Genomic DNA, 13,090 nt, shown 5'->3' on the forward strand with positions numbered 1-13,090 from the left:
GTGTACCTGCTCATGTGCATTTAGGGCTGCATCTCAGAGTACGAATTAATTCCCCCGATCACTGAAAATAGCCTGAATAAGAAGTTATTACAGGTAATGAAATCGAGCAATATTGTAAAGTTAAACTTAGGAGTGTGGGTACAGCTTCTAAGAAATACTTCACATACCATGATGGACGGAGGTCACGTTAATGTATCGGACAGGACTAGTGGTCTGGGAGCCTGATTTTAGTCATTCCTGTCAATAATCAGCCTGTGATTTTTAGGCATTGACTTAGTGTGTTTCTTGGCTTCCTCATCTATAAAGCAGAGACATAAAAGGTACATAATATCTATTTGTGAGATGAATATGTTAGGTAAAAAACATCCTGGAAACTGCAAAATCCTAAATGATGAAAACAATTATTCATAGGCAGCTAATTCTGGGCAGAGGACACACTCCCTTATTTGGGTCTTTTTAAAACAAGAATTAAGAATTATTTGGAACATAAAAACCACCTGTCTTCTCCCACAAGTTATTTAAAAGATCAAGAAACCTCAGTGCTGGATCTCCTAAGAGGCAGAATATCTAAATCAATCATCTAAACTGACATAATGACAATGATTATTTCAGTTTCATTGAACGGTTAAAAAGAAGTACACAGAGACTTCTGCCTCCCAGTATAACTAGAAAAGCATATTTTACACACACACACACACACACACACACACACACACACCTGTTACAAGGCAACAGACAGCTTCCAAGGCAGCCAAGAATTCCATGCTTTTGCTGATTATTGGTGTAAAGGGGTGAGAAGCCCAAGAGAGGAACACAAGAAAGGACACCATGAGAGCTTTAGCTAGGGAGACAAGGGAATAGTGTTTGGAGCCTGTGAGGCTGCCAGGAATTGGGAGCCCAAGATCACAGAAAGAAGGGACAGAGAAGTAAGCCTGACACTCAGCACTGACTTTTCATTCAAGGTATTTGCACAGTAAGATGTTTAGGGCAAGATGCTAATTTTCCAAGCATAATGTGGCTAAAAACAGAGCAAAGCTCAAAAGATGAGAGAAACACGCCAGCAGACAGTTAGTATCCCTGGAAAACTACTTTTTAGGAATGGGAGGAAACTAGGAGATGGAGTCTTACAAAGACTTACAAAGACATCCACTCGGTCCTGATTAAAGTAAAATAAAATTCCCCCCTGCTGCCTGCCAGAATACCTTCTGGAATCCTCTCCAGAGGAAGATGCACAAGATCCACAATCTTTTATACGTAATGTCCAGCATTCATTTAAAGTTTACTAGTCATACCAAGAAACAGACAATAGAAACAAACCCACAGGTAACCCAGATATTGGAGCTTTTTGACACAGACTTTAAAGTAATTGTGATTAAGATATTATAAAAAATAGATGACAAGAATTACACCAGAGAACTGGAATCTATAAGTCAAATAGAACTGAAAATAAAATAAATGAAATAAAGAGCTCCATAGATGAGTTTAACAGCAAATATAAAGAAAGCAAAAGAAAAGACTAATAAGCTGAAAGATAATTTTATAGAAAAAGTATACGATGGTCACCATCCTAAATAAGTTATAGGTGTCCCACTTACTTTGAATAATGATAAATTTGCTTTGCTGCTGTTTGTCTTTAACAGGCAACCTATTTTCTAGGTAATATAAGCACCCTGAATTTTGAACTAGAAGATTTGAGTTCAGGTCACAATGGTTTCCTTCTAGTTGGGTGAATTTGGTAAAGTCAGTTAACATCTGTAAACTTGTTTCCTCCCTTGTAAAAGGATATACCTTGGTTGCAGGATTAAGAGAAAAAAAGGTATAATATCAAACTGTTCTGTAAATACTGTATTTATGGCATAAGCTACTAATGATTTTTTTCCAGACTTCTATATTAGCATACAGACGAGTAAACAGGCTTTTTTGCAAACATATCTAGGTCTTCTATTAATGGATCCGAATATCTATTCTTCCTCTCTTTCTGGATACATAGCCCATGTAGAGATTACTTTTCTGAGTACTCCTAGTATATGGTCAGTTCAGTTCAACAGGATGGGAGCAGAAGTGATTTTTCTAGTCACCTTTAACATAAGACATTCGGCTCACCCAAGGACTCTGGTTCTTTCCTCTTCCAGCAGGTTGAAATGCAGATGTAGCCGTGACCCAGTATAGACCACTGAAGCAGTACAGCAGCCTAGGGGATGGCTGAACCTGGGACCCTGAATGACATCAAGGTGCACAACTGCCTTACCAGCTCAGACTGGCCAGACTGTTGACTGAGAGGTAATGTTCCAGCGTTTAGGCCACTGCATGTGAACATCTCTTTGCTACAGCAGCTTAGCCTTCACCCCAGCTACTGCAGTGCAGGACAAATGTCAATTACCTATGAAAGGCAACAAAATTAAATTTTAGAAAAACTACTGCTTTTCTACCTACAAACACATATGCAGAAAACTCCCAATTATAAGTAGCTTTGAGAAATGAGAATAACAAGAAAAAGTTAGTCTCTCTTCCCCAACCCTTCCCCAAAAGTGTTCTGCTTTAAATACATCCAGAGAAAATAAGCATTAAGAAAAGATTTGAGTTTATGTGGAAGTCAGTGTTGATTTTAGTAGAAAGCTGTTAGAGAAGACTGAGGCAGAAGACGTATTTCAAATTAGCAAGGAATAAATAATGAGCAAAGAAAAGCAGCAGCTGTAGTCCAAGTATTTGAGAAGTTGGACTGAAATGTAGATATAAATGAATATAAATATATTTATATAAATAAGATGAATATAAATATATTTTCTTCTCGTCTAGGTCGGAAAGTCAGAGGAAACGCACATTGAGAGTGAGTACTGATCAACAGAAATCCTTTTTCCCTTTTTAATGTTGTCAGAAAGCGTCAGATGTCGTATAATAATAGAAACATGAACAAAGCCTGTAAATACAAGGAAATATTCAATGAAGTGGAAAACACAAGAAAAAGGTAATATATTTAAAAATAAACGTCGAGTTTAACGTCCATATTTTTAAAAACCACACAACACAGACTGTGCAAATACTCTGAATTTTATTATTTCCTCACAACAAATTCATGACGAAATGTTAAGCTGTACCCAGTTAGAGAGAATACATGTGTATTTAGGTGTCTTTAGATTTTCCTCTTCCTTCCTCTCATACTTCTCCGTTTCCCCTCCTTCTTCCCAAACACAGACCTGGCGGTGACCAGGACAGGCTCTGCCTTCTCTCCATCATCATCGCTGGAGCTGCTCGTGGTGGCACCTCCGTCTCTCCTGGGAGCAGGCTGCGCTGTGCTCTGTGCATCTGAAGAGCTGACTTTTGACTCTACAGCTGCTTTTCCCCTTTGAATGTTCGCTCCAGGGAAATATTCCTCATCCTCACTTGAAGGGGCATCAGACGACTGCGAGAGGTAGGCCTCCCCCAAAAACCCACCACATTCATGCCCCCGTTTAGAATCCGAAAGCCTCTTTCTTTTCGGGCTGGATGACTCTTTCCATCTATTTGCTGTGCCTCTCTTCTGGGTTTTTCCTTTTGCCTTATCGAGGAACTCAGAGTCTTTCTCCATGGCAACAGAAACTGCTTCTATTTCACTGGCTGCTTCTTCCCTTTCTTTTCTCAGCATACATGTCACAGCTCTGTTAAGTCTCTGGCTCTTAATACCCTTAGCCTCCTGTTTCTCCTGTTGAGCTAATCTAAAGAAAGAATCAATTCGGAGCTGCGTCTAAAAAAATGGAATAAAATAATAATAAATCAGACAAGTAAACTTTCTAAAGCAAATCAAAGAATTCCACCCTGATTACTGGCATTGGATGACTCTTTCAGAAAATACTAATTCAGGGCCCCCCTGGTGGCGCAGTGGTTGAGAGTCCGCCTGCCGATGCAGGGGACACGGGTTCGTGCCCCGGTCCGGGAGGATCCCACATGCCGCGGAGCAGCTGGGCCCGTGAGCCATGGCCGCTGAGCCTGCGCGTCCGGAGCCTGTGCTCCGCAACAGGAGAGGCCGCAACAGTGAGAGGCCCGCGTACCGCAAAAAAAAAGAAAAGAAGAAAAGAAAAGAAAATACTAATTCATTCTCTCTCAAAAGCCCATCTCCCAAATGGATGACTGGCAGCAAATTTTACTTTCAAGATCGTACTTAAAGCAGTACATGTACCACCTCCGTCAACTAAGCCCTCCGCCCACATATCAAGTAGGAAATCCCTTCCTCAGCATTGAAAGAGAGTTAAATATTTTTCAGGGGCCAAATATATCATCTTCTTTTAGAGCAACACAACTTCATGGGGTCTGTTTCTAAATTCTACTCTTCCCTTCTTTTAAAAACACTGTCATCATATGATACCTTCAGGAAGAAACTTCACAGTATTATATATTAGGAGTCGTAAGAAATATTCTTGACTTTTGTTCAGCAAATCCACTTTCAGGAAGACATTCTTTAAAAATAGTTACATTTGAGAAAAGTTACATGCCTGATGTTCATCACAGCATTACGTACAAAAACCTGAAAATTCAAGGTCTACTAAGTGAAGCTCTGACAAAATGTAATCTGGCCACCTGAAACAATGAAGGCCATGCAATACACAGGAAAAAAAACTTACCTTAACCAGTGAATGGGGGCTTTATTTATAACAAATTGCACTTATGTCTGATAATAAATGTATGTGGGAAGGAGGGGAAAAATAAGAGAAAATGGATGTAAATGTTAACATCTGTATTAGAGGAAGCAAACACAATGAGCAATTTTAATCCATTTTTTTCACTTTCTAATTTTGGGGAAATAAACTTATATTAATGTCTACAATGAAAAGGGAGAATAGCATTACAACAAAATTTATCTGAAATTAAGGAGTAATCAGTCACTAAGCCAACTAGCTTTCCTTGTTGGTGGGCATACAATGTTTCCAGTACGGAAAGTCGTCAAACAACACGAAAGTTTCTGGAAAGGTGGTCTACCTCAGTTTTTTGTTTGTTTGTTTGTTTTTCCAAAATTAACCCAATCTAATGGAAAAGGATTTAACTTGAACATGTATCTTGCAGGATATGGTCTGAATTCCGCTGAATGGTTTCTCTGTATGTATGGTTTTGTGGGCTGCCTCTGGGGTGGGAGGAGGTCTCTGTGTGGGCAGGAACACACTCAGGGATAAAGGGAGATGCTGTTACCTACCTAAGAGAACTGAGGGTCATCTCTCCTGTCAGTATACTATGACTGAATTAGTATCTTTGATGATTCATTTACAGAATTAAAGAATATTAGTACTTGAAGACACTTAATAATCAGAACTGCTCTGGACTGGGCACTTCTTAAACTTTTTAAAAATGAAAATAGCTCTAAAAGGGTAAAATATTTAACCATAAACACCTCAGTATGCAATCCATTATCAGATTGTTTTTCTCAAAGTCAGAGTGAATACAAAAGGATATCAAAGTCCAGCCCTAAGAGTGAAATTGGAAAATGAAGACAAAGTCCAGCTTCCCCGTTTTCTGTTTTCCTCTGTTCTCTTACTAAAGTATAATAATTTTTAAATGTATGTTACGTGCCCTAAAATAAAAGTAACTAGTCTTTAACAGCTGGCCCTCACAGTCTTCCTAACTTTACTCTCTATCCTGAAGTTAGGAAAAGAGCTGCCATGATTACCTGCTGGACATTCAGTTGCTTTAATACAGGAAACAGAGATTCATCTGTCTTCGTCCTGTTCCAGCCAAAATACCGCTGACAAAATATGCAGGCAGTTAAGACTCATACATGTTTTGAAAGACATTTAAACAAATGATAAATAAAAAGGTCCAATGAAGCCACCCTTGATTCCATTCCCCATGTCTCCAAAGATTTTCTTATTTATAAAGATTAAAATGATAAAAGGAAAGAATAACAAAACAAATTATTCCAACATAATCATCTGGCATGATGTTCTTATAAATATCCTCTAAGATAAAAGATATTCAACTCTCATTTGAGGACATCAAAGACTCATGACTATGAAAAAAGGTTAATCTAGAATAAAAACAAATTTCTGATATCACATATATTTCTTTTTTCTTTGAGAAAAGATGTAGTTAGATTAATACTATGGCAAACTTTTAAACATCTATCCAAATGATTATTTAAATATGCAGAAAGGAACAGTAATAGAAAGAATAAAACTAATAATATTTTCTATTCTTTCAGAATGAATACTTAAGTATGTAGTGTATCTATGAATGCTTATCACTACTTACTTGAAATAAAGATTCTCTTTAAAACTAAAAAGATGTTTCGCAGTAACTAAAACATGGAAGCAACTCAAGTGTCCATCAACAGATGAATGGATAAGCAAAATACGACATTACATACAATGGAACAGTATTCAGCCTTAAAAAGGAAGGAAATTCTGACACATGTTACAACTTGGATGAAACTTGAAGACATTATGCTAAGTGAAGTAAGCCAGTCACAAAAAGACCTATACTGTATGGTTCCACTTATATGAGGAACATACTCAAGAGTAGTCAACATCACAGGGACAGAAAGAAGAATGGTGGTGGCCAGGGGCTGGGGGAGGGGAATGGGGGAGTTAGTGTTTAACAGGGATAGAGTTTCAGTTTCACAAGATGGAAAGAATATGGGGATGAATGGTGGTGACGGTGACACAACAATGTGAATGTATTTAATAACCACTGAATGGTATGTTTAAAATGGTTCAGATGGTAAACTGTATGTTATGTGTATTTTACCACAAAAAAAAAAAAATTAAGGAGAAAGAGAAAGGAACAGAAAGGAGCATCTTAGCTGATGGAATATTAAAAAAAAAAAAACTGATCCAAGTTCATGTCCCATAAGTTTTAAACCAAAACACATATTTGACTCGATATTCCTGAGGTTTGAGGAAGGGAAAGGATATTCTCTAATCTTGTCGAGATCGGGTTTGCCCCACAGAAACGACCCCTTGGACTCATCCACCACAGGCTTGAGGTAAGCGTCTGCCACGGCCAGGTTAGGGAAGCCAGGCGTGAGCTGCAACTTGCGTAACTTTTTTTTCACTTTGGTGTCATAAGGATTAGGTCTTATCTTCTTATTCTTTTGAGCTTCATGCCACCACTCGCTACAAGGCAAAGGAAACGAACCTTCGTGAAGCAGTAAGACCTTATGGCAGGTGCACCGCAGACAAAGAGCTAAACGTAAAGTTCAGAGACGTAAACTCAAGTCCCACCCAACTCCAGAACAAAGCCTATGACTTACAGAATGACAATGGTGTATTTCTCATGTTATTAACACAGTATACAATGAGGCAATCACTGACTGACCCCTTCCTCTGGGCTTGGCACTGTGTTAGCTGCTCTACAGGCCCCATCATCACACGAGCACAGTCCTACCACCGTCCTCACCTCACAGACAAGGAACTGACTCAAACAGAAGCCACTTGCTCAAGATTTCACAGCTGGGACTGGTGCAATCTCCCTTCAGAGCCCACACTCATAGAAAAGTCACAGTTCCTCTCTCTCCCAGTGGTAAAATGAAGTGATATCAATGTATCCGTATTATTTACCTCCAGTCAACTACAGTCAGGAACCAAGAATATTTAATAAAATGTAAAAATGTCAAGAAGATGTTAAATTTTTAAAATGCAGAATATAACTCTACATCAAGTGTGATCCCAATACTGGAAAAAAAATGTATATATGTGGAGAAAGAAAGAAAAAGTAAACAGGGATATTTAAAATAATAAAAAACACTAACAACTGTTATTTTACCGTGTGCTAGGCAATGTTCTAAGCGAGGATACAGCTATTAATTTTCTTTATGTTTTATTCCTTTTTCAATTTTTCCTTTGTGAGTATAAATCACTACGGTGGGTTAAAGCCCATTCTTGGACCCTCCTCCCAACAAGAAGTGGGGTCCATGTCCCTTACCCTTGAGTCGGGCAGGCTCCGTGGCTGAGGGAGGGACATTGTGCCAGGCCTTTAAAGACTGCAGCTTCCACTTCCTGTCTCTTAGAATATTTGCCTTGCAAGCAGACAACATGCTGTGAGGAAGCTCCAGCTCGTGAGGAAGCCCAGATGGAGAGGGTCCAGGTGCACCGGGTCACGTGCCGGCCGACAGCACCGCTCGCCAGTCATGAGCAAGACACCTCACGGGGCCCCTCTAGCCCAGCTGAGACGCCCCCGACACACCTGGCACCAGGCGGGGCACCCCCACCCCGCGCAGCCTGATCGAACTGCGGATTCACGAGCAAAATCTCTGACTGTTGCTGTTTGAAGTCACTGAGGTTTATGGTAGCTTGTAATGTGGCGACGGACAACCAGAAAAATTTACACAATTAGGATAAATAAATGGCATAAAAGTTAAAAACATAAATATAACCCTCTCCTATCTACGCACTAACGGAACCTACAAAACCCTACATCCGCTGCTTCATGTACTCACTGGTCTCAGGACCTGACTCACAGGCTTGGTCTCCACCAGTACCCCACCTCACCGAGGCAGCAGTGCCATCTGGTGTTCTAACTTCAGTCTTCGTGCAGGATCAAAGTGCAAAAAGGAAAAAAAGATCTATCTTCATCAGTTTTAAAATATTGTTCAAGAGAGCGCTGGGAGAATACCTATAATTCTCCCCTCCTCTCTTGTGAATTTTCATCTTTGAAATATACTCATGATTGCCAGCTAGCAAGAGCAGCACAACACACTGTAAGCTCATCAAACCAAAAGGATCACCCCTCCTTCAAGCAAGAGGGCCAGGCACTTGAAGGTGGAAGACGGCATCTGCCAATCAGCTGAGCTCGGGGGACACAAGACGGAACAGTAGCGACTGTGATAAAGTGGAAGGGTTTGTGCCCTGACCAAGCCAGTGGGGTGGAATTGCTGTCCTCTGTTTCTGGGCTATTTGGGAATTGGGGCTCAGTATTTTCAGATGTCATTTCCCCCCAGGAAAATCCAAAATTCTCTGTGAAATCTCCCCCAATTTAAATGTTGGTAGCCCACTCAAAATTAAAGAACATACTGTGTAGGCCAAAGCGAACACAGCTGGGCTGAACTCAGCCTGCAGACTCAGAGCTGCTCTGCTTTAAAGGGGGGCCGGCCGGCCAGGGTCTGGTTAGGAAAAGGGAAAGCAGAGAAGAAAGCAAGGCGACAGACACTCCCAGTCTTACTGCTCTTCCACTGTCTCCGCGCCCTGTAACTGCACCTGTCCTAGCCCTGCAGAGCCAGGCAGGCAGGGGCAGCTCCTATCTGCCATCAGTGAGCTAAAAGACCAAGGCAGAAATTGCTAGAGCTGACTAAAAACGTAACCATTCAAACAGCAACAAACGAGCAAAAACTGTTGAGAGAAGAAAAATGGCATAAACAGGCATTCACTAGATCAGCACGGCAAACTGTCTACAAACATGAAAAAAAAATTACTCTCACCAATAACCAGGACACCAAATCGAAAAGTTAGATACCATTTTCACTTATCCTAAAATAATAATCAGATGAGAACTCAAAGACATGTACATAAAGTCACTCAAGGCAGTATTTGTTTAGACTTTAAAAAAAAACAGAAATAACAATAGGCATTTGATTAAATTAGTTATTCCTGATACATCAAAAGACTCCTATGGAGTCATTAAAAACAGCAATGTAAATCTATACGTCGTTGATGATATGCCCTGTTCTATCACCAAATGAGTTGCAGGTAACATAAAAAGTATACAGCATCGTCCCATGCTTGTAAAAACAATAATAATAATAATAACAGACTTATATGAGTATACTTGTGCGTGTGTGTGATTATATATAAAATGCATGTGTATATTGGGCATAGAAAAGACTAACACTGTATAAACCAAAATGTTATCTGTAATCTTTGTAATTCATATTTTGTCATTTTTCTAATGTGTGTTTATTATTTGTATAAAAGTTACTTGTACTTTTCCAAGTTATTTACATACCATGACTTACAAGCAACCTAACAACGTACCTCCAGTATATACATTTCCTCAACAATAAGAAAATTATGAAAAGAAAGATGACGAAAGCAAAAAATAAAATACGACGCTATGTGTGCTAAGGCTGGAGGACAGCAATCATTCAAACAACTTTGTATTTAATTCTAATCACCGAATCTTCAGACCAGAACATCCCAAAATTTTTCAAACCAGGAACTACGACTGGAGAGAACACTAAAGAATCATTCGATCAGCTACTGCCAAGTAGTATCCCATGTCAAACTGATGATTTTAAAAGATGCCATCACAACCTGTGACTAGACGAAAAACCACGGAATTGTACTTTAAAAGAGTAAAATTTATGCTGTGCGAATTATATATTTTTTCTTGAAAAATGCCACCAAGGAGCAACCTTAAGAAAGAACTACTTTCACAGACAACCTCGTAACTAGCGCCATCTCAGAATCTCCAAAAACGAAGAGTATACCCCAAGTACAGGACAACTCTGGGTTCCGGACAGAAGGAGACGCCACCACTGAATACATCACAGTCTACACGCAGAGTGAAAACATTCCTGGCATATAGCCCCATGCCCCTGGCTGGCCGACCTCCCTCAGAACACTCGGCACACAGAAGTACAAGCACTGGATGCTTCTCCCTCGCCCCCAGGGTGTGGCAGCTCCTTGAGGACACAGCCTGGGGCTCAGTCGCCTCCCCTATTCCAGCCTAGCACACTGTCTAGCACATAGTAGCTGCTCAGGAAATATTTGAACGAATGAAACGGTAACCTCTACACTCCCAGGAATTCCCACTGGACTGGCTATGTGTCCTCAAACTTGGATAAGCCTGGCACCTCTAAAAATAGTTGCCTATGATTTCATCAAATTCTAGAAAAGGGAAAACAAACTTTAGTAACCCCAACCATTACCTCCTCCTGTTTTCTCAGGGAACAATGGTTTGTGACAGTTCACGATGTAAGTAATAGTTCTGTTTAATTTGGGTATTTATATATAAACACCTGAATTAAAGAAATTAAGAAAGGACTTACGAGAATCTTAGGAGAGGTTCCAGGCCATGTCCAGGGAATTCATTGAGAATTTCCATGGCTGTAACACAACCTACAGTTGGTATTCCTTCCGTATAATCACTTCCAAGCAAATAGGCCAAATTTATTAATTTGTTCCGGTCCAATCCTGTAAGAGTAAAGTTATTATATATTTTTCAACTCTTTATTTCATGAACATTTATTACATAACATTTATAAACACTTCATTATATAGATAATATACATGTATATATCCTTATCCAATATCCAAAGGTATCTCTCTTTTGCTATTTGAAATAGATTCCTTTTTTTTAAATGGCATTGTGCTTGGATTTTTCAAGTTTCACGCATCCTTGCAGTTTTAAATGCCATACAACCTCTGACCCCCAAATTCGGCGCTCTCACCGGGACCTCTCCTCTGAACGACAGTCACACACACTCAACTGGCACCTTAACATCTCCGTCGGGATGTCTAACGGGCACCTCAGAGGCAACACGTCCAGACCCGGGTCTTCACTCCCGCAACACCCGCACCCGCTCCTTCCCCGTTCCGCCACCTCACCAAGGCCAGTCCACTCCGTGCGCTGCTGCGGGGGAGGAGGGGCTGTCAGCCCTGACTTCTCCTTCTCTCACAACCCAACCCAGTTTACCCGCAGAGCCTCTCCACCACACTCAGGACTCTCCTCCTTCCTCTCTGACCTCACCTCTTGCCATCCTCCTCCTCATTCACTCACACTGGCCCCTGAAGTCGTTTCCTGGGCCTGCCGTAAATAAGTGCTCAGACTGAGGGCCTTAAGCAAAGGATTCATTTCCTCACAGTTTTGGGGACTAGAAGCCTGACCTCATGGTGTCGGCATGGTTGGTCCCTTCTGAGCCTCTCTCCATGGCTGGCAGACAGACGGCTGGCTCTCCACGTGTCTGCACGTGGTCTTCCCTCTGTGTCCTAATCTCTCCTTCTTACAAGGACACCAGTCGGACTGGATCAGGGTCCACCCTAACAACCTCATTTGACCTTAGTCACCTCTTTAAAGAACCTATCTTCAAACACAGTCATACTCTGCGGTACCAGAGGTTAGGACTACAACACATGAATTTGGGGGAGACACAATTCAGCCGGTAACTATCTCCATGCTTCCCTAGAACACACCAAGCAGGCTTCTGTCTCAGGGCCTTTGCACATGCCAGTCCCTTTGTCTGACATGCTCATCCCCACGGTATCCATAGCACGTGCTTCCTCTCTACTTTAGGCTCCAGCCCAAAAGGTGCCTATTAGTAAAGCCTTTTCTGACCACAAAGGACATGTACTTCCTGCGACTGCAGGTCACTCTCGCCTCTCTTTTACTGCTTTGTTTTTCTATATGGCTCATACCACTGTCAAATTATGATATATGTATTTTTTTTACCATCTGTTTCTCCTGCTAGACTGTTTTATTCTCTGCCGTTTCCCCACTTCCCATTGCCAAGAACAACAACTGGCATATAGGAATCACTCAGTGTGTATTTGCTGAATCAACGGGAGGATGAAGCATCACTGCCAGAGACAACAAGGACCATGAGGCTCATGATTCCAGCAGGAGTTACCCCCACCTGTCTCCCCACTCTACCACCTTTGGTTTACTCTGGAGAGCTCAGGTAACCAGTCAGAGCGTAACCAGGCCTGATGATTAAAACTGCAGAAAATGTCTGAACATTACTAGGGTTTTAATTTCTTAGTTCCAAAGTAAAAATCGTATTCTGCTACAGAAGCAAAAGATCGTTTATATGAAAACTTGTACAGATCTACCATTTCCATTAATGCAACAAATTAGCTCCTTGGAAAGAAAGAATTCATACTACAAATTCTGAAGGTAAATTTCAGAAAGTGATCGTACTCTGAAGTCTTACCTAATTGGTTGTGAAAGTCCACATACTGGTAATATTCTACAAACTTGTTTTTATTAAAAAAGTTTTTATAGACATGCCGTGCTCCAAACAGCCAAATGTCACTGTCATCAGTGATCGTTCCGGAAGTTTGATCAGTCAGATCCAGGATGGCGCACTGTGCTTCTGCTTCCATGGGAGCCTCGATGTAAGGGATGCCGAACAGGCGAAGAAGTTCCTGAAGGGGTACAGACACACGATGACCCCTGCTAAAATGCAGGACCTGGC

At 40.9% G+C, this 13,090-nt stretch overlaps 1 protein-coding gene across 1 annotated transcript in view; it reads right to left on the minus strand.

Annotated features, from left to right (window-relative positions):
• Positions 1-3,038: 3,038 nt before the first annotated feature.
• The window catches only part of LOC307065261 (DNA excision repair protein ERCC-5-like), a gene marked incomplete at its 5' end in the record, with an annotated part of 28,212 nt that continues 18,160 nt past the window's right edge, over positions 3,039-13,090 (minus strand). The window contains 5 exons of the mRNA XM_079722091.1: positions 3,039-3,721; positions 5,633-5,733; positions 6,874-7,076; positions 10,946-11,090; positions 12,827-13,040. Of these exons, the coding sequence (XP_079578217.1) occupies positions 3,131-3,721; positions 5,633-5,733; positions 6,874-7,076; positions 10,946-11,090; positions 12,827-13,040 (1,254 nt within the window). The 3' untranslated portion in view covers positions 3,039-3,130. The remainder of the gene's footprint in view (positions 3,722-5,632; positions 5,734-6,873; positions 7,077-10,945; positions 11,091-12,826; positions 13,041-13,090) is intronic.

Source organism: Hyperoodon ampullatus (assembly GCF_949752795.1).
Source record: "Hyperoodon ampullatus genome assembly, chromosome: 16".
Classification (NCBI taxonomy): domain Eukaryota; kingdom Metazoa; phylum Chordata; class Mammalia; order Artiodactyla; family Ziphiidae; genus Hyperoodon; species Hyperoodon ampullatus.